Raw genomic sequence first — 22878 nt, forward strand, 5'->3', positions numbered from 1 at the left:
CACCACAAATGCGCCGACTCGCCAAAGTCCCCGTACCAGGAATAAACTAGCCGCCATGCAGCGTGGCAGATAATAATGATTCGCTACTATGCACCGCCCCCCCCCCCCTTCCGTCCGAGCCCCCCCTCACATCCCAAACACCCTGCAGAATTCCAGTCCCGTTCCACCGCCTGGTGCCCGTGTCTCTCCTGCATGCCCGGCAATCACTAAGTCAAACACTGGGGGCGACGTTAGGCCCACTTCACTAGGGGGAATGGGATGCCGCATTGGAATCTTCCTCCCAGGCAAACCCTCCTACTAGAATGATTGATCAAAAACCTGCCAAGCAGCGGGGGCCAATGCCAGATTGCCTACCATGCCTTCGTGTCGGCGTTGAATGGGTGGGAGGTGTGGGGTAGGTAAGAAGGAGCAAAGAACATCTTAATGAGTTACACCCCAGCAGTGGTCATTCCCAGAGGAAATATCGAGAGCAAACAACAGCGATGATGACACCCCCGCAGCGAGCCTGATGATTTCAACCACTCCATTACCCTACGGGAAGCCACTGTCCATCGTCAGATCAATACACCGGGGGGGGGGAGGAACCTCAGTATCTAGATTTCGGGTGTCCCAAAACCAGCAACCCCCCGCCCTGCCATTCGCTGAGAATTCCGAGAGATCGTAGCCGACCCACACGTTCAACCTCTCACCAATATAATTATCCCCACCTAACTCCCGCCACACCCTCTATGTCTCAGGCGTACTGGCTTAATGTTCATGTCATAGGGAGCAGATGACATATAAAGCTTGAACTGTTTCCGAAAGAAAGAGCGCTCATCATGATGTAAATTTCCATTGGGGCTCATCGTCCGTTGACTGGAGTCCGTAGATGATACGCAACTGGCGTGACCTTAATGGGGCCCTGAAATCCCAACAGCTTCTCTATTAGGTGGACCACGATTGAGCAGATTGTATGTTGCCCAATTCATCAATGATAGGGCTCTGGGCGCCTGCCGCGGTAGTTCGAGTCATCGTCGGTCCTATGAAAACGGGATGCGCCGCAAGCACCCCTGGTACAAACGTCAAAGTAAAGGCTGGGGAATCGGCAAGCTGCTGATGACTCCGAGGAGCACAATCAGGAACGTGACGGGCAGCAACTTCGGGGATTTGTGCACATCCAGCAGTACCAAATTATTATTTTATCACAACCAACCTACAAGAGCAGGTGGAGCAACTTCGAGATGCACAGCAGTTGGAACCATTTATCAATATCGAAGCCTACAAGAGCAGAGGTGAATGCAGCTGGACACCTCCCGTGCTGATTCTTGCAGCATATTGCTGTTCCACTTATAACCCAGGTGGGCCGCCGAAAACGGAGGGCAGAATTAATGGAACTAGAATTATGGAGGCTATTTATTATTATTAATAAAAGTATTTCAACATCAAAAACGCCATAACTGGGATTATAAGGAGACAAATGCTGGATATGCAATTGATTGACTTTATTATAGCAAAGGCATACCTTTACGCGGCTGACCTCCTAAACCCCAAAATTAACCCACGCGACAGTGTTTGCTTGTATAGTACTAACAATACAAAGCGTGACCTCGATCCCCCAATACAGTGCAGAGAGAGTCCACATGGTTACCCTCAAGTTGGTTGTAATGACGGTCCACTTTGACCACTAGAGAGATGTTTTTTGGCCTGGCATCAGTATCGCGGGGGCTGACACTGAAGGCTTTTTTTTGTTTGTGTTTTGTAGGTATGTATGGGTTTGGAAATTACACCGAAAGTAGGGGATAAAATGCAGTGACCTCCACTCGTAACAACAAAACACCAAGATGCTGCTAGGCATTGTGGTATTTTTGCTGCTTCTTCTTGCTGAGAAAACAGAATTTTTAGAAAAATCCCCTTGCTACCATAAAAAAGTAAGCAAGGAAGACGGGGGTCTCTTCCCTCTTAAGGGAGCCAAGAGGGGGATCCCCTTCTTTGTTTTTTTTTTTTTTTTGTAATTCGTTATTTTCTGCAGTTTTATTAGTTTAATTATTAACTCAGGACAAAAAAGAAGAAACAACTCATAAATAACCACCACACATCTTATAGTACTCACTTCTACTATAATGGTGTGTGGTTGTAATCAGTCTGACCACACGTTTGGTTTAGAAAGTGTGCAACAATATATAGTTATAAACTTTTTGTCACTTGGGTGAGGTTTCGACATTTAAAGGGGTGTTTTAAGAGGATTAGTAATCACGTTCTGCTAAATCACGCGTCCTTCACAAGCAAACCCCATAATGTACCGGATGTCAATGACGGTAACCACGGGTTTGGACTAGGTAATAGTTACTACCAGCCAACAATGCACACCGCACCTCAACAAGCTGACCGCCACCCGAACCGTTATGGATAAAAACAACACACTAAAACCTCTAAAAATAGCCCTTACCCCACCCCGCGCGCCCAACCTCACCAATAACGACAGCTCTCCCAACCCTGTAGCCCCGACCCCTGCCACCTCCCCCCCCCCCCCCCCCTCACACCGTCCCCAATCCATTTCCTCTCCAAAGAACAACCCCCGTGTCTTCCCTGCTTTTCTTCTCCGCCGCCCTGCTCATACCTGACAGAAATACCCCATCAATAAAATCCTGGTTCGTCACCCTAGCAGTGCCCCAAATGTGTCCGATGCCGACAGTATCCAGCCAGCACGCCGGGAATGTTTCGTCTTGTCCCCATCCAAATCTTATCACCTCGCCCTTCCTCCGTCCCCACACACCCCCCAGCCCTCAATCAAAACCCCATCGTCCCGTAAGCCTTGGGCAGCACCTGCAACTATTATAGTGCCGCACCCCCCCGGTTCCGGCTAATAAGCTTTATACCCGTCACCCGGCAAGCATTGAACTCGTGACCCCCTCACCAGACAACCAGGGTGAGGGTGGATGGTTCCTTACGCTCTGACTAAGAATACGAGGGGGGGGAGCATAAGGCCAGTAACAGACATGGCTTGAAGCAAGGGAAAGATGTGTTCTGACATGTTTGTGACTAAACCGTCATAAGTTTCTGATTTGAATGCACCAGATGTTTTCATGGCCTGAGAGATTGCTCTCACAAGAATGAGATGTGTCTATGAATGTCACCGTGTTTTGCAGATAAATATCAATGTGACCTTTACCAAAGACTGAAATATGTTCTGAAGGGGGTTTTCCACCGATAAGAAATGTATAAAAGGGAGCTGTGTTCACCATTTGTTCAGCTTCGGCTCACCGGTGACCAGCTCAGTGTGAATGTGTTGTGTTTAGCAATAAACACACTGGACCCTGACTCAGCTGCCTCAGCCTAAATTTTTTGATCTTTGTTTGAGACTGTTTCTGCTTTTTAAGAACTTTGAATTTTTATAAAACTTAGCTTAAATTTTAAGTTGTCAAGAAGAGAATTATAGACGACAACCGAAAGCACTCTGACGAGGGAGTTAACAGCCCATCAGAACCCCCTAACGGCCATTTACATCCCCAAGGTCCCCTCCATGGCCAATCCAGTCGTAGGGATCAAAGCCATCTTTTATTTTTCCCCTAGTTCTTTGTTACACCTACAGTATATTAAACTCAGTGATCCCCATCATCCGTTAGAACTGACGAAGCCTCTTGAATAAGAGGCTAAACATCTTCTAAAAAACTTCATGTCCAGTTGCCTAAACTCACTAAATAAGGCCCCGTCCACACGAAGACGAACCCTGGCCTAAACGCACAAATTTTTCACCAAACCAGCCTCTCATCCACACGAAGCCGGCGTTTCTGTAAACGATCTTTTTTTTATTCAGCCTTCAGAGTGGGAAGATTTCGAAACGCCGTTTTCGCGTTTCCATCTTTACGCTCTAACCACATATTTTTTTTTACACGCATGCATCATAGCGTCGCCTCTAAACACGCATGCGCGACACAGTATCACAACAACAATGGCGCCGTTGCTGCTAATGCTACTCACCCTGCTGTCGGGCTTACAACAGAATCTTCTTCTTCTGGAATATCTCCAGGAAGAACAGAGCAATATCGACGACATAGTTCAGCACCTGAATTTGACTTAACCACGAAAATGGACCCGCAGGGCAACCATGTATAAATATTAGTGCGCATGCCCAACATTTCGTCGCTTATTTTTGCTTTGACACCACAGCGCCACTTACAGGCCTGGCATACATTTTGCAGCGTTTTCATGCATTCGTGTGGACGCTCACATTTATTTTACGTCTCCGTGTTTACGGCAAACGTTTTGGAAAATATCAGCGTTTCGTGTTCGTTTTGACTTCGTGTGGACGGGGCCTAAATCTCACTGAAATCATTACATGAAATTCAGATGAAGGTAAAGTCTTTTGAATAATTCTAAAGTCTTATTTTATACTAATTTCACTCCGTAGAAAATCTTCTAAACTTTTTGAATTACTGAACAGCATTTTCTTGTAACTAATATCAGTTGTAAATAAAAACTTTTTTGACCTAATATGTCTGTATTATTCGATAAAATTTACTTGTGAAAAGGTGCAATATAAATTTTAAAAACAATCCAAAATCTTTCTGAAAGAACAACAGATGTCATCAGTGAAAACCTTTAAAGTGAGGGGTATGTGAGTTGTTGTGCTGAAACAGATGCCTTTCTGATCCTATCTCATAAAGGCAGATAAAGATGGATACAAATGGATGAGCAATAAATCAACTTTTTTGGCACATATTGTGTAAGTAAGGCACAGGTTGTTGTTTAAAAAAAGATCAAACCCTATGCAGTATAGAAAACCCTGTTTTCTAATTCCCTGTTTTCTAATTGAAGGATTGTATTTTAGCTACAATATGTGACATCCTAATTAAACATGCAGAAGGAGAAAAATGAATCTGGTAATGCTTCTTTTGCAGTAAGTTGTTTAATCCTATATATAAACATTTCGGAAGTAACATCCCTCAGTCAGTATAGCACCAAATATCTTCCTCCTTTGTGCAGTATGCTGGGCTGGCTCAGCTGTGGAGAGCCATCTCCAAATATCCTCCAATAGGAAGAGAACAACTGTTTTATATATTGAAGTGTCCTTGGGCAAGACACTAAGCCCCGAAGATAATGTGCAAATAACGTCTACACATACAGAAGAACTAAAAGAGCGTATGTGAATGGTTAAATGGTAAACCGTATAAAATTTGTCAGCCATCAGCCCCCCATGCCACGGCCAATTTACAATCCCCAAAGAAATCACTGTGTTAGTTTCTGGACTGTGTGAGGAAACTGGAGCGTGAGAGAAATAGATTCAAGCACAGGGGACAAAATGTACCACTTTAGTCACTCAATCCAAAGCAAAAATGTGCTCTGATTTTCTAAGCACTGTTGTGTGATCATGCTTACAGTTAAAACACTATGCTACCCTGGGGCCTTTTTCCCATATCTTATTTACACTTTGGTGTATTCTAAAAAGAATATTCTGTATAAATGAGAAAATATTACTTGAACACATTTTGAATGATTGACCAATACTATTTAATTCCAGTACACTTACATTCATGAATCTTTAGAAAATAAATAGTTAAATCAAGCAAGAAACAGGTCCCAACCAAAAAAAAAAATGTAGCTGCTGATTACAATCAGCAGGAGATTTTTTCCAGTTGCCGCTTTTTGGCAACTTAATTATACATGAGTGCTGAGACAACACAAGTTAGAAATGGCCATTCAACACTGTGCAGTCTGTAATATATATTTTGTATTAGCTTATTTCTTGTTTTTTTTTGGGGGGGAAGCAGCCATAAAGACAATGCATAATGAAATATTCTTTATCATGTTTTACATGCCTCCTTTTTCAAATGTGTGCCTCCTTTTTCAAATATCAGGATCTGACCCTGCATAAAGACAGGCAGGAGTGATTTAAAACACTTTTTAGTAAAGGCAAAGAAGAATGAACAATCTGGGATTCACATGGAATATAGTATAATATAGTACACTTTTCTAGTTTGTTAATTTGCACAGTTCTTAAATAAACACATTCTCAGAAAAAAAAAGAGTTTATATATATATATATATATATAAAGTAAATAAACGTGACTAATAGCTTCTCCATTAATTAAACTGGTATATTCTTTTTTTAGGTTTGTGACACACTATTGGACAATGCAAAACACAGATTTGCCTTCACAAAGCCTCAGAGGGGCAAAATTTATTTACAAAATTTAAACTTCTACATGAAATTGCATATTTGCTTTTGTGTTTTTACAATGTTTTTTTGTTGTTGGCATTCATATAAGTATTACGGTGTGATAAATTAATATACATGTAATTGGTTTTTGGTATACGTCTATTTTGAATTTACAGCCCCCTCACAGTTATTCATAATGTTCTACACTTCATAAAGAACTATTTCTGGGCTAATTCAGTAAATTCCTTTCTAAGATAGTAGAGATGGTGAATAGCTATGAAGCACGGTGGAAGGGAGTAGGTGCTTTTGTGAGGCTATCAGGATGGCAGCAGAAAAGGTTGTTCAAGTTAAAGTGGTGCGGGAAAGAAAATGGTAGCATGGTTCTACATGCTAAAACATATAATAATATAGTATGTATTAGCCTTTTTTAAACTAATTTCAGAAGGGTATAAATGTAAATACTGACCAGTTGCCAATTTGTTGCTTTGGTTGCTACATTCAGCAAAGTTTCAGATCCCTCTAGTGCCTTTATTTAAAAAAAAAGCCTCTAACCCCAAATCAAGCGGGGGTGTTTTGTTTTTTGGGGGTGTTTTTTGTGTTGAAATTGCATCCATAAGCTGGCATAATGAGGGGCACTTCGAATACAGATTTTAAAGTAGAATCAGTAAAATATTTTTTTAACGACAGTTGTCTCACATAAAATAAATGCCTTTTGACTCTACAGCCTCATTCTCTCCTTTTCTGCTACTCCTGTCTTTGTGTCTCTTTGCACAGTAGTAGTAGTTTTTTTTTTTTTTTTTTTTTTTTTTAATGGCTGAATTATATGTATTGTTATTTACTTGTTTCTGGAAATGTCTCTATTAAACATAAAATCCCCTGTAGTTTTTTTTTTCTTCTTTTAACTATCCTAATATCTCTCTACTCTGCTTTGACACAAAAAATCCCCAAAACTCTAGGAGGGATTCACAATCTCCTGCAGTTGGATAAAATGAAATACACAAATTAGGTAATGGCATGTACTTATATAGCGCCTTTATTCAAGTTAGGAGACTTGACCAAAGTGCTTTACACTACATTCATTCACCCATTCACACACACACACTCACACACTGATGGTGGCAAGCTACATTGTAGCCACAGCTGCCCTGGGGCTCACTGACAGAAGCGGGGCTGCCGTACACTGGCGCCACCGGGCCCTCTGACCACCATCAGTAGACAATGCAGGTGAAGTGTCTTGCCCAAGGACACAACGACACTGAAAGTCGGAGTCGGGGCTTGAACCGTCAACCCTTCAATTGCAGGGCAAACTCCTACATCCAACGCCACTGTCGTCCTGTAATGGTGTCATGTAGTGTCTTTTAGGATAGCCAATAGTGACTTTTCTTGCTGAGGAATTGGCAACACTGAGACTGAGGCTGTGAAACAAAAGTCCACCATAACCCCTAAAACCTTCAATCTCAAAGCTGGACTATATAGTGGACTTTATAGTTAATGCAGTTAACTGAACGTTCAGACAGATGATTACTACTTTTCGCTCCCTGTCAGGTAATTTTGACTCCCCGCGCAGTGCCTGTACTCTATTTATCTTTTCTTGCCACCAGAATAAATCCCATGATGCTTTGCAAGGAGAACTCTAACAAAGCAAAGCAATCTGGGATATTTATGCTAGTCTAGTGACCATTGATGATCACTACTTTTCAAGGTGCATTCTGGGAAATTTCGAGTGCACTATGTTTTCATCCTCTAGACCAGGTATCCTCGAGGGCTGCTGTCCTGCACGTTTTAGAGGTTTCCTTGGTCCAGCACAGCTGATTTCAATTGAAAGCTGATAAACAGGCTTCTGCTCTACTGCATTCATGATAATCAGCTGTGCTAAAGCAGGGAAACCTCTAAAACCTGCAGGACAGTGGCCCTCAAGGACCGAGTTTGGGGATGCCTGCTCTAGACGTTCGGACAATTGTCTAAAATGGTGTAAACACTGTATAGTGCCCTATATAGTGATTAGGGTGGAGGGTCAGACACAGCTTGACAACAACGACTTTTTCATTGCAAGACTACTACCTCCAGACAGAGACTGATCATGTTTGAAAAGCAGAGGTTGGTTCTGTCCTCTGGTATTTAGATGTGGCACACAGTGACAGTGTGTCTCTACTAGAACTTAGTTATTATTTCTTTTTTAATTATTATGCATTCCTATTTATCTGAGAAGGGGACATTTTAATGTTACGCACTGACCAAATAACATTTGATATAGTCCAGAATTATTTATTATGTTATCACTGGAACTCTTTGCAAACATGCAGTCAATACAATTTTTAATAATATCAACACAAAGAGAGTGGAGATGAGGAAAATGTGGAACAACTGCGACAGACTGAGTAGGCAGACAAATTAACACAAAGGTAGTCGAACAGAGTGGCAGAACAATCTACAAATCAAAAGTGAAACACCTTTTACTAACATGAGAAAACAAAAAATGTACAGAGTAAATCAAACCCCACAAATACTCAAAACCGTAAAAGCAACTAATTAACTTTTTGATACGACACTAACAACAAAGGTGATTGGCAAAATTAATAAACAGGATAATGGAACCCTCTAAACAAAATAATAATAAATAATCAAGTAGAAATCCCAAAATATGCTGGAAAATACATTTGCGAAGCATAAAAATGTCTTTTTCCTTCTTTAGCCTTATTTCTACACTGAATTCACAAAGCAGATTGCACTAAATTCATACGGATGGAAAGACGCTGATCAAGTCAGTTTATAAGTATTCTTTTATCGTGTCACAGTTCTTGTCACATTTACACACATACTACATGCAGTGATTTAATTAGAGACTATATTATAATTCTCTATAATGCATGGCTAAGGTGCCTACATAAGATGTGCACCCTAAAAAACTTTAAGAAAAAATCTGAAATCCACATTAGAACTCAAGAAATGATGCTTCAGACAATAAAAAACACCAGAATTATTCATAATTTACGCTACATACTGTCAGATATTCCACTTTAAATGTTGCAGAGCAGCAAAAGAGCCATGAGTTACATTTTGAGAAAGGATAATGATTTTTTTTTTCTCATGCCCAGAGGCTTCTAAAATAGACCATCAATCAGGGGAAAGTGCTTTTTTTTTTTTTTTTTTTCTGATTAGTCGCATCAGTACTCCAAAATTTACTGTTTGCAGCTTATGGGGGAAGTACTGTATGTTGCAGGGAAACACATTAAATCTCTTAACTTGATTTTCCTATCCCTACTTTTATATAGCAAACCAACCATGATACATTTTCATTTTAGCAAATAAAGTTAAACTTTATATAATCCTTGTTGTACACACTTACCCCTATTGCTGTCAAGATGGGTACCTGGTAAATCCACTTAATATTACCAGCACTCAACTCCCAGCACCTGATGTTGGATCAAATGGAGAAAACAGAAAAAATAGACTGAAAATCAAATTTAATAAAATGCAATTGTTAAAATTATATAGTTTTGTTTAAATGCTGTGAAAATTTCATTTAATAATCTGAATAGGTGTACCAGATGGATTTTAAGTGACATGACAAGAAATCTTAGCATATCTGATGAAAATGGGCAAATAAAACCTTTGATTCAATACATCTAATTAGCAGGAAAAGATATTTATTTACCAATATTACAATATCGGCACCATTTTATTTAATACTGGTGCACATCTATAGTGTTCATTGAGTAAGAGAGATGGTTAACCAGAGATATTTCTACATTACAGGTCAAAAGACATGAAGGACAAAATATCACAGCATTTTCCTTCCAAAATAATCTAACCTATATGACTGGGGCAGATAATTCTTTGTATTGAAATATGTATTTATACTTTTATTTCTACACTCCTTAATTTAATGGCAAATTTGATTCTTTTAAAATTAATCTGACTTTCTTTTTCTCTGAGGTAGGATATAAAGTCAAATATATCTTGCCACTATACACAGTGAAGACATTATGCTGTAGGCATTTTTTCTTCCAAGTGCACAGGAGCTTGGTTATGACACATGGTATAACAAAGCCATGGAAATACCAGGAGGTTTTAAACAAAGATCTAGCGGCCTCTGCTAGAACACCAAAAATTGGCCACGGATGGATCTCTGATGACATAATGAATCAAAGCATTTGGCAAACCGAGACCTCTAATTATCACCTTGTCTCAAAGCACTTTGCAAAAACAGTCGATTTAATTTATTCATACTTCCAAGTCAAGTACATTCAGACCAAATGATTGTAATTATCAAACAATGCAGGGGGCCTCATATGAATCTAGAGGCAACCTTTTCATAAACTGTATAAACGTCTCTTGGGGGTACATACTTTCTGCCTGCACATGACAAAAACATGAAAGTTGTATATTTTATTCTCAAGTTTGTTGTTTTTAGTGTGAGTTACAGCAATTAAAGGTTTATTTTTAGGCTTCTTGCACATCTTTCCCAGGGAGTGTCAGAATGTAGGGAGGGGTTTGTACGTAGTAGTGAATGGGAGCAAATATTAGACCTTAACAGAAAAAGAAAAAGGTATTCAGAAAATGAGTAGTTAATCATATTCAAAACATATTTTGAATTGAGTTACAATTTTTTTTATGTTATTGCGACATCACCTTTTTTACGTGGTTCTGGTTTGAACTTTTCTCTTTTATGGCTCCCATTGTTTCCTTTCCTCCTTTTCACATTTTTAGATAATTTTGTCTCAGATTTGAAGTTTCTCTTTCAATCAGAGAAAAAGGTTTGGAAAATGATTCATAGCTCCACAGCAGAATAATTTCTCCTTTCTGAATAACACCAGGAAGGATGTTCTTTTCATCAACTGTAGCTCCAAACATACCCTGGGAGATGTACTTAGATTTAACTTCATCCTTCCACAGCAATTATTTCTAAAGTCCCCACCTGTTGCATTGTGTGTCAGCTTTTGTTCATAACTATGTTGCATATTAAATTAACCTTGTATAATTGGATTTCACGGGTGACTCAAATGTCACCAGAATTAGACTCTAATTGTGCTGTCGGCTTTTGTCTCTTCCATACTTACCTATGAAGATGGTTTGTCTTGTTTCATTGAGTTCAAAATGTTTATTGATCTCTAATCTGTGCATTTTGATAAAGATAAAAATATGCAATAGTGCCTTTAGAAAAGCACCCACACAATTATTTTATTTTTACCTTGCATCTGCCAGTGTTGCCCTGACGATTGCCCAGATTGCGACAAAAACAGCAGGAACACCTGGAAGTACAAAACGTGCGGTGACTCAGTGATTTTATTAGTTAACTCGATGCAGCTTGTGGTTCATATCTCATTCATATTTCACATTTTATTTCCTTCATGCCACAAAAAAGGACAGATACTAACTGCACTAAAATGCTGCATAGAAAGTGAGGTTGCATATACGTATAATGATGGTGTGCTGACACATAATTACACAGCCGGACAATGTGACTAACCTACTTCCTATCCAGTTGCTCTGATGTCTGTCACAATTTAACGGAAGCAGCAATTTTAACACTTTTACTCCCCAACAAAGCATATAGAGACTGGTGGTTTACATGTAACTGTCTGTAAATTAATGTTTAGGCTCCACAGCTGTATGTTATATAAAGCTACATGTTACAGCAATAAGTTGGCTTAATGTACTGATAAATTTACAATCTCACTATTACATTTTTAAGATTTGAACCATGATTATTTGTAAAATTCTGACTTTCCCAATGAAATTTGTGAAGATTTCATTGGGGGCTCCCAGGAAGTCAGAATCTGAACCCTCAGATTCAAAAATTGGCCATATTTGAATCCGAGGGTTGAACCCTTGATTGAACAACTCCCCTTTTCTTGTTATTATTTGGGGATTGTCACTACAACTTAGCAATTCGAATAATAATAAAGCATGTTATAGGTCTGGAATGTTTATGAGATAAACTCAAATTACACCTTTGTTAGCAACTGTTGAGAAAAATAAAAAGTGCATAAATTAACTTTTGCAAACTGCAAAGAATTGGGTGTAGCTGAGATCTCAGTGTAACTTCATTTCTATTGAGGCTCTTTAGGATTAGAACCTCCAAACTGGTTTGTCTCTCAAACAACCTCCATTTTATGGCAACCACAGAATGCACTGGTTACATGGTCATTTTAATATCCATGTGATAATCCTGACTTTAGGTCTGGAAATATTAAAGCACTGATGATTTTAGACCAAAGTCTCTGATAGGTTCAAGGCTCAGTAATTAAAACTTGAGTGAATCTGTCTAGTCTGTTGTACCTAAACGAGCTCCTTGATTTGATGTATTGACGTGGTCTTAAAAGTCTGAACTCTTCTCACAGCAGCTAAAGAGATTCCTATCTAAATTTCCTTTTTCTTAAACTAATATAAAATATCATGATGCATGCTTTCAATTATTTGTAACAATCATTATTTTATTTCTTTTAATCATTTATGTTTTACTTTTTTATTGTTTATACCCTCTTTGTTACACACTTTGCTTATTTTGTTTATTGTAGGGTTTTTTTCATTTCTTTTTTATCTAAATTCTGGTATTTTGCATAATAGCATAGTCTAGATTTTTGGATAGGTTTTGTGTACATGCTGCATGCCTCTTTTTAAACAAGACTCTGTTGGACCACCAATGTTTAATTTCAGAAGGGTTTATATTGTACAATAATACATTAAGCTGAAGGTTTTTTTTAATCATTATTATTTTTGTTGCTTTTTATTTTGCAATGAAAGAAGGCCATGAAAACTAGTACATGGGGTACCAAAGCTGGATTTATTGTTAGGTTCAATATTAGTACCGCAAAACTGGTTAAATATCTTCCTGCATCAACTGCTCATTTATGCTGGAGGTTGAAATGAGCGGTTAGAGATTAACTGCAGTGATCAGGACTAGACAGACCATCCGTCCGTCTATCTATCTATCTATCTATCTATCTATCTATCTATCTATCTATCTATCTATGGCCTGGACTTGGAGTCACGCACAAAATTAAAGTGGAAAAATATACTACATGCTGAAAACAGGTATAAATAATGGTTGCATTGTGCTTGTGTGAGGTCTGCTGACACACTCCAGCCATGAGGTATTGTATGGTTCCTCATTAGTAGGAACCCAGGGCCAACCACACCAACATATGGTCTCACTAGGGGTCTGAGGATCTCATCTCAGTACCTAAGGGCAGCCATGATAACTCTTGAGAACACATGGAGGGCTGTGTGGCCCTCCAAAGAAATGGCACCTCACACACTATTACTGACCCACTTCCAAACCAGTGTTTGTGTTTCTCTCTTCCACCACCAGGAGGCGCCACTACTTCGATGCCAGAGTGCTTGCCAGTTTGGGGTACTCTAGCCAAGCCTTGTTTATGCTGAGTCTAATCTGAGTTTTGCATTTTTTGAGTTTTTGTTTTCCAGCCAAACTGAAATCACATTGAGTTTAACTAAGCGCTTGTTTCTCTCTGAGTCTCAACTTTGTTTGTTCTTTGCCTTTCGGCAGGAAGCTCTTCCTGCAAACTGGACCTTTTCGGACCGCCCTCTCCCAAGTGGGATCAACTGAGCCTTACACTGAGCGACGAATACCAAACAGGAGGTTTGGATCCAGCCATCTTTGAGCACGCTGAGATCACTCTCTGAGTGAGGAAGTCATCTTCACCACGACCCGTTCAAGTACCACAGGAAAACTGAGTTGCAAGTAGCGGCTGCATCATTCCACTCCGTCCGAGTTCTGGGTAAACCCTGCTCCGCCCTCCAGCGAATCAAACATTCTCTGGAAGACCATCACACAGACTGAAGTCTAAGTGTCTCTACTTCTCTGGAAACGTGAGTGGCAACAAATCATCTCCTTCAAGATTGACAACTCCAATTTCCCACTGAGCCTGTACCTACCAGCCTGTCTCCCCTTCGTCTTCAAGTTTCTTGCTGAGCAGAGTTCGGAGGAACTCTGCTCATACCCTTCAATATACCCTTCAATAAAACCCGTTGAACTTTTATATTGTGTCTCTCTGTTTGGCTTCATTCCATGTTGTTCCGAGCCTTAGAAAGAATCATTACACCAGTCATGTTTAAGGATGTTGCAGGCAGTAGATTGCTCTTCACGTTGTCCTCAGATTCTGTCACATCCATCAGTGGTAACCGGCTTGCATTTGAGAAGAACACAGGGCGTCAGTGGCAAATTTGCCAATCCTGATGTTCTCTGGCAAATGTCAAGCATCCTAAACAGTGTTTGACTGTGAGTATAACCCCCATCTGTGAATGTTTGGCCTCATACCATCCTCATGGAGTCTGTTTCTAACCATTATTGCAAGGCTCTGACACTCCTCCTGTTCTTTCTTTCACAAAGGCAGAGGTCCTGCTACTGGGTTGTTGCTCTCCTACGGCCTCCACCATGTCTCTTGGTGCACTAGCCTGTCTCCTGGTAGCACCTCCAGCCTCTGGATACAACGCTGACAGACACAGCAAACCTTCTTAACACAGCTCGCATTGAAGTGCCATCCTAGATGAGCCACATTACCTGACCCACATGTGTGGGTTGTGGAGTCCTTGTCATGCTACCATGAGTGTGAAAGCACCACCAACATTCAAATGTGACCACAACATCAGCCGGAAAGCAGAGAAAAGTACTGAGAAGTGGTCTGTGGTCCCTACATGCAGAGCCATAAGTTTTTTGTCTCGCTAATTGCCATAGATAGATAGATAGATAGATAGATAGATAGATAGATAGATAGATAGATAGATAGATAGATAGATAGATAGATAGATAGATCGTTTAATAATTGAATGCGCAACCAGCACTTAAGTTAGTATTTTTTTATCTTCTTTCAAAAGTTCTATTGATTCATTAGTTAATAGTGAATTTCTTTTTTCAGATCTGTTGCTCTAAAAAAAAGATTTTGAACTGAAAGAAATTAGTAGGCCTCGTGTTACAGCTCTCAGCACACTTACTACTGACTGAGAAACACATACTAACACATACAAGAACACGTGGATGCACCGATCAATAGGCAGTAGCGTTCGGTGTGTTTCTCCGGCACAATTCAACATTAGTTGGTGAGGGGAACTGAAATCAAGCTCTCGGCCTGCCTATTGTCCAACACCACTCCTCTCTGCTACTGATTATAGATGTTGGATAGAAAAGGAAACAGCAGGACTGATTTTAAGTCTGAATCTGACCAGATAAATATATGTTGGTAACTGTTGCATCTATACTTTTGTCCTTTGAAATGGAACCATTCAGCTTTTCCCTTAGACAGTCAAAAGCATTGCTAGGAAACTGGGTGAATGAAAGGAAACAACCTGAAAGTTCTACTACCTTTATAAAGGTTCAAACCCGAAGTAAATGCTGGTTAATTAAATATGACATAAGAATATACAGAAGTCACAATGCTAAAAGCTACATAAGTGTCATGCCTTCTTTTTAGACTATGATCAGACAGCTTACAGATACCATGATAAAATTTTAGTTGAAAACTTTTATATCAGTTGAAAATCAATAGTTAAATCAGACTAAAATATCTAACATTCTAGTACTGTCACTAACATTCTAGTTGAAACTAATTCTTTAGTCTCTGGACATTGAGTTGCACAAGTTAAAAGCCAAAAGGCAGATGAGATGAGATTCAGACTGTTGCTCCACCATCTTCATAACAAACCATTCTGAATATGTTTGTCTCACTGCAGCTAATCCTGCTTTTATCAGAAATTATAATAGACTACTGTAAGCCCTCCATCCACCCACCATTCTGTTTTACAGGTGATATTGTGATTTGTGCTGACATTTCAATTTAACTAAATATTCTACTTATAGTTCCAGCAAAAGAGGTTAAAAAGAGAGGTCAGCAGAGCTTAATGCTGGTTTCTTAACACCAGCACATGAAGGAACACCATCCTCATCTTATTAATCATGTGTGCTTTTGTCACTCAGTTTAAGTATACCTGTAGACTGACAGCATTACTGACTATTCAATGGATACTGGTAAATGCTTCCAACTTAAATTCTCTTTGACACAGAAACCTTTGAAGTTCAAATGCATATGAATTTGAAAGTTATAGTAAAATTCACATTTTATCTCTATAAAGCAAGAGAAACATTGTCTTTTTTGAGAATATATTTCCTGCTTTACATTTTTCTGCTGGTAGTGAAATCTTTTACACCCACTTACAGCGAAAATATGTTTCCACTACAGCTCCTTTTATCATGACAGCAAAACTGCGGAGGCTATGTGCTGGAATTTTTTTTTTTACCATAGGCTTTCACTGAGCAGAAAAGCTCAGCATTTCTTCAAAGAAATGGAATCCAGTCTAAACGTGGCCCATGTATATGGGAATAAAAAGCAATTTGCAGGTATTTTTGGAGGAGGGGGAGAATTTTTATAATACTACTAGCATGGTGGAGTAATATGGAATTATTTTTGTGGTTTTATTAAATTCAATTACAAAAGCTGTCTTTTATTTGTGCACCCAACACCTTTGTGATAGACATAAAGGTGGCACTTCTGTCGTCAATTTTCATAAGGAAATTCGCTTTCCTTTTGCTTTCGCTGTCCAACAGGTCATGCAGCTGGCTACTAGATGCTGATTGGAAGAACATACCTAAGGATTTGTGGCTGACAGTGGCCAGACAGCGAGGCGTTTTTTTCGTAAGTCTAGAGGGAAAAGTGACAATTCAGTCATAACAGTCATCTTGTGTTGAATCCATGTCGTTTCTGGAAGTTATTTTTTAAAGAGATTTACAAGAGCTATTTTCACCTGTTGTAGTGACGTGTTTTATGTGTTTCAACATTTGTTGATGCAATACATGACGTTTTGATCAAATTAACACCATTGAGCCTCCCCTGTTTCAGAGAGCAGCAGACACCACTGGTTTTATGTAAATAGGGCTGTGTAAAAAAAATTGATTTAATTGATTTTGAATCGATTCCTTGACATTTTTTCAAAATCGTTGTCTAGGGAATGAGATTGATTCGTTTTATAGTGACGCGCGTGACAATCACATTCAAATGAGCAGGAAAGATGCACTCAAGATTACTTCAAGCCACAGAGCTTCAAATATAGCCAATAGTTTGACTGAAGACATTAACAAATGGGGGCAGACCAGCAAACACCCTGTAGTTGTTACAAATAACGCTGCAAATATGGTTTGTGCAGTGAAGATAATGTAGCTCATGCATGTCTGCTGTGTCCCCTGTGTCACATCTGCTTGCTCGAGTGACGCTTCACTTTTCACAAACAAGTTTGCACTTATGAGACAGTTTTGTTCACATCTCAAGTTTAAATTGTCTGATATACAAGCTTGCACATTGTGTTTAATGTGACAGAAAAAAATAAAATACAAGAGTATTTTGAAAGAAATTTGAACTACTTTCATTATTGCAAAAACAGATCGGATGGAAATTAATCGATTTAGAACTGTATTAATCAAAATCGAATCAATTCAGGACTTTGGCGAAAATATCCAGCCCTATATGTAAATATAATATATATTTAAATATAAGGCATTCTCATTGAGATCCAAAATCTCATTGAGAGACTTATTTTGATAAAACAAAAAAACATTTCTAGGTTTGGTCCATATATAGTTAACTAAAAGTCATAACCTCTTTTCATAAATTTCTCATGCTAGCTTTCATCAATGCTTCAGTACCCTGTTCTCACAACTTTTGCCTACTTATTAATCGGTGCACATGCCACTAATCCAGTGATTATCCCTGTTAGCATACAAACTTTTACTAATTTCTTCTGTTCATCTTCTTATCTATTACAACCTTTCATTATAGCTGTCAATGTTGTTTGTGTCGCAGATTGATGTTTTATTCTTTATTCCCTCAGGCAAGTTTGTGTTCTGTTGTGGAATTTTAGATCTAGTTGTCATAGCTTTACGTTTGCGGTGCTATTTCAAATCTGCCTTTTAGCCTCCATTATGCAGAAAACGTTTGATCTCTGTCATTGCCAACAAAGGGTATATAACAAAGTATTGAGATGAACTTTTGTAACTGACCAAATACTTATTTTCCACCATATTTTGCAAATAAATTCTTTAAAAATCAGACAATGTGATTTTCTGGATTTTTTTTTCTCATTTTGTCTCTCATAGTTGAGGTATATCTATGATGAAAATTACCGGCCTCTCTCATCTTTTTAAGTGGGAGAACTTGCACTATTGGTGGCTGACTAAATGCTTTTTTTTTGTTGTTGTTTTGTTACTCTTTCTTAAAATTTCTGAATATGCATTATCAGATAGCAGTATTAGGTGGTACATTAGTAAAGTACCCACTTCAAAAGTACTAATAGAACAAAAAGGTAACAGACAAATTTACCAAAAATAGTAAACAGGGTCAATGAACATATAAAGTAATCCACAAAAACCCAGCTAAATGGCTGGAAAAAAAATACAGAAGTTATGACAAAAGAAAAAAAAGGAAATAAATACTGAACAATATATTCAGTATAGTAGGTTGGTACCCAATATACAGGTGCTGGTCATAAAATTAGAATATCATGAAAAAGTAGATTGATTTCAGTAATTCCATTTAAAAAGTGAAACTTGTATATTATATTCATACATTACATACAAACTCATATATTTCAGATGTTTATTTTGTTTAATTTTGATGATTACAAATGACAACAAATGAAAATCTCAAATTCATCATATCAGAAAATTAGAATATTGTGAAAAGGTTCAAAATTGATGGCCCCTGGTGCCACACTCTAATCAGCTAATTAACTCAAACCACCTGCAAAAGCCTTTAAATGGTTTTTCAGTCTAGTTCTATAGGCTACACAATCATGGGGAAGACTGCTGACTTGACAGTTGTCCAAAAGACGACCATCGACACCTTGCACAAGGAGGGCAAGACACAAAAGGTCATCGCTAAAGAGGCTGGCTGTTCACAGAGCTCAGTGTCCAAGCACATTAATAGAGAGGCGAAGGGAAGGAAAAGATGTGGTCGAAAAAAGTGTACAAGCAAGAGAGATAACCGCACCCTGGAGAGGATTGTGAAACAAAACCCCTTCAAAAATGTGGGGGAGATTCACAAAGAGTGGACTGCAGCTGGAGTGAGTGCTTCAAGAACCACCACACACAGACGTATGAAAGACATGGGTTTCTGCTGTCGCATTCCTTGTGTCAAGCCACTCTTGAACCACAGACAGCGTCAGAAGCGTCTTGCCTGGGCTAAAGAGAAACAGGACTGGACTGCTGGTGAGTGGTCCAAAGTCATGTTCTCTGATGAAAGTAAATTTTGCATTTCCTTTGGAAATCAAGGTCCCAGAGTCTGGAGGAAAAGAAGAGAGGCACTTCATCCACGTTGCTTGAAGTCCAGTGTAAAGTTTCCACAGTCAGTGATGGTTTGGGGTGCCATGTCATCTGCTGGTGTTGGTCCATTGTGTTTTCTGAGGTCCAGGGTCAACGCAGCCACATACCAGGAAGTTTTAGAGCACTTCATGCTTCCTGCAGCTGACCAACTTTTTGGAGATGCAGATTTCATTTTCCAACAGGACTTGGCACCTGCACACAGTGCCAAAGCTACCAGTACCTGGTTGAAGGACCATGGTATCCCTGTTCTTAATTGGCCAGCAAACTCTCCTGACCTTAACCCCATAGAAAATCTATGGGGTATTGTGAAGAAGAAGATGCAATACACCAGACCCAACAATTCAGAAGAGTTAAAAGCCACTATTAGAGCAACCTGGGCTATCATAACACCTGAGCAGTGCCACAGACTGATCGACTCCATGCCACGCCGCATTGCTGCAGTAATACAGGCCAAAGGAGGCCCAACTAAATACTGAGTGCTGTACATGCTCATACTTTTCATGTTCATACTTTTCAGTTGGCCAACATTTCTATAAATCCTTTGTTTTTATTGGTCTTCAGTAATATTCTAATTTTCTGATATGATGAATTTGAGATTTTCATTTGTTGTCATTTGTAATCATCAAAATTAAACAAAATAAACATCTGAAATATATGAGTTTGTATGTAATGTATGAATATAATATACAAGTTTCACTTTTTAAATGGAATTACTGAAATCAATCTACTTTTTCATGATATTCTAATTTTATGACCAGCACCTGTATATGTTAGGAATCCAGTTTGTGTGGGTTGTTTGTGTGTCCCTTCTCTCTTCACCACCAGGTGGTGCCCTGTCCTCATTGGTCCTCCCTGCACACCTGCGGCTCGTTGGCTCATTACTGTAGGAGTACTTGAGCAGCGGGCTGTCACTACCTCGACACCAGAGTTTTTGCCAGTTTTGGGTACTCTAGCCAAGCTGAGATTAGCTGAGTCTAACCTGAGCCTTTGTTTCTCTGAGTCTTATATTGTTTTTTGTCTTTGCTCTTCGGCAGGAAGCCTTCCTGTGTCACTGGATAACCTGGACCTTCTTCCCCTGGAAGGATTTACTGAGTTCAGACTGAGCAGGGGAAAACTTCCACATGATCGGTTCAAGTTCCAATCGGAAATTCAAGTGACAGTCCACTCCATTACTCCTCCAGGTCCAACGTATGGCTACCTGTCCGCTCTCAAACGAGTTCCCTCTTCTGTGGATAAACCCACAGAGACTGGATTCAAGGATTGACAAGAGCCCCCCTCAAACGTAGGGCTGGGTACCGAACATCGGTTCTTTTATGGTACCGACCGAAATGCTTCGGTTCTACAGAGTATCGAAACATGCCTCGTCTTTCGGTACCAAGTTTCGGTGATTGGCTGTAACACTTAACGTGATTGCGTCATCCAGGAAAAATACACAGGTGGTCCCGCCTACAGCCAGGGTTCATGTGTATCTTTTGTGAACTGGTTGCAGCGTCGTGGAACCCCTTTAAAATGCCCCCCAGGTCAAAAGTGCGGCTTCACTTTATTAAGACTGATGCCAATAGTGCGCAATGCAATACATCGTGCACGAAAACAATTTAAGAGCAGAAAGTTGCTCGGTGTTTGACTGCAAGAAGAGCGGACCGCAGCCGGCGCGACCATCCTCCTCTCAGCAGCCCGTGGGCGGAGCAAAGCCAGAGCGGAGGGAATCAGGCTGCTTTCAAACTGGACGCAGCAGGAGCAGCAAAATCACATCTGCTGCTTCCTTTTTGCTGCTTATACCAGCTTCTGACGCGCGGCTGAAGAAGCTTTGCTGCTCTGGCTGCGCGGTCGAAAAGTGGCTCTGACGCGCGTTGGGCGGAGCTACTCTATTCTTTATTTGCCTTGCAGCTATATTTGCTGTGATCAGTGGGAATAAAGTAGTTTTATTATGTTTTTAAGCGGGAAAATCCACCTGAAAATTTAATCAGTGCAGTCAGTTCATCCTGCCTTCCAATATTTCTGTGGGAGCCGCTCAGACCCCCACATACCAGTGGTGCTGTCAGTAGGATCCCATTCAACGGGCTTGTTTGTCAGACATGGTCATTTTTCTGAAGGAAAACTGCTAAGTAAAAAGGTCCTCACAATGTAACAGTGAATATTAGACACTGATTTTTTTTTTTTATGTAAGAGGAAAAATGTAAATGGAAAAATCAGAGCTTAAAATAAAACTCAAGATTTGTACTTTTTTATGTTGTGTAATTTTCTTTTTCTTCGAATTGATATTATAAAACTGGTATCGAAAAAAGTATCGTTCAGGAACCGGTATCGAAGTGAAGGTATCGGTATTGGTACCGGAACCGGAAATTTTTGAACAATACCCAGCCCTACTCAAACGTGAGCCCCACTCCTGCATAATTCAAGCCACAGTGTCTTTTCCCACAGTCCCTGAACTGATCTCTGTGATCTCCCCTTCAGACTTACCAGCTCCGGTTCATCTGTTGACTGAGTTTCAGATCCAACCACTGTTCACATTGCATCAAATAAACCTGTTAAACTTTTCTCCGTGTTCTCTGAGTGTTTTCTCTGCATGTGGGTCAGATTCCTTAAATGACAATATATATAGCTGGCATATACTTAACTGGCCAAAAAATGCTTCAGTCACTTAGAAACATTTCTAAAAGCAAACATTTTAATTCAAAATCTCAACATGAACACTAACTTGAGTAGATTAAACAATGCAGCACTAATGATTTCTGCAAATAGGATGCAACGAGTCAGTCTGCATCAAAAGCAATTTGAACTGATTGCAAACAAATTATGCAATACACACCGTTTAAATTTAAAACTTCCAACCTAATGAATGCTGAATGCTAATGGGCCTTTAAGACAAGGACTACATGACATTGGATAAGACAACCTATGACAGAAATGTTATTTCAAACCTTTATAATTTTCCTGATTCTTTTTCTTTAAAGATCTTTTTCCATTCAATTATAGAGAGAGTCCACAGCTTCGATAATGTCAAAGCAGGAGGCTCTAACATAGACAAATGAGATTAGCTGGTCAAGTCCCCTGAGAGAGCTGTACCATCAGGGCCTTCCTTCATTTTGATTTTTAATCTTAACTGTGTCGTTTCTTCTTGTATCTTAGTGAGAGTCATGTTATCTCATTAAGACACAGCTTCCACGGTTTTAAGCTGCTCTGTTTCAAGAACATGACTTAAAGGCTAACCACTTAAACGTCTGATCTGCTCCTTTTCAAGATCCACAACTTTTAATGTGCTAAAACATGCAGAGCTTAGCAGAGAAATTCTAAAATTTCTCAAAAATGTTGAACTAAAATCAACCATTATTCTAAAGAAATATTATGTGTATTTGGATAAAACATCTAAACCTTCAACAGTGCATTGCTGTTTTACAATCCTTGTGGTTTAACT

The 22878-nt window shown here is 39.4% G+C and overlaps 1 protein-coding gene across 1 annotated transcript in view; it reads right to left on the reverse strand.

Annotated features, from left to right (window-relative positions):
- Positions 1 to 9434: 9434 nt before the first annotated feature.
- Positions 9435 to 22878, reverse strand: part of LOC119776526 (parathyroid hormone 2 receptor-like) — a 55898-nt gene continuing 42454 nt past the window's right edge. Inside the window, exons 7-8 of the mRNA XM_038274960.1 lie at positions 11328 to 11388; positions 9435 to 9549 (exon numbers count right to left, since the gene is read on the reverse strand). Coding sequence (XP_038130888.1) covers positions 9435 to 9549; positions 11328 to 11388 — 176 coding nt within the window. The remainder of the gene's footprint in view (positions 9550 to 11327; positions 11389 to 22878) is intronic.

The sequence above is a fragment of the Cyprinodon tularosa genome, unplaced genomic scaffold, assembly GCF_016077235.1.
Source record: "Cyprinodon tularosa strain WSP-4 unplaced genomic scaffold, ASM1607723v1 ctg1208, whole genome shotgun sequence".
In the NCBI taxonomy this organism is placed as follows: Eukaryota; Metazoa; Chordata; class Actinopteri; order Cyprinodontiformes; family Cyprinodontidae; genus Cyprinodon; species Cyprinodon tularosa.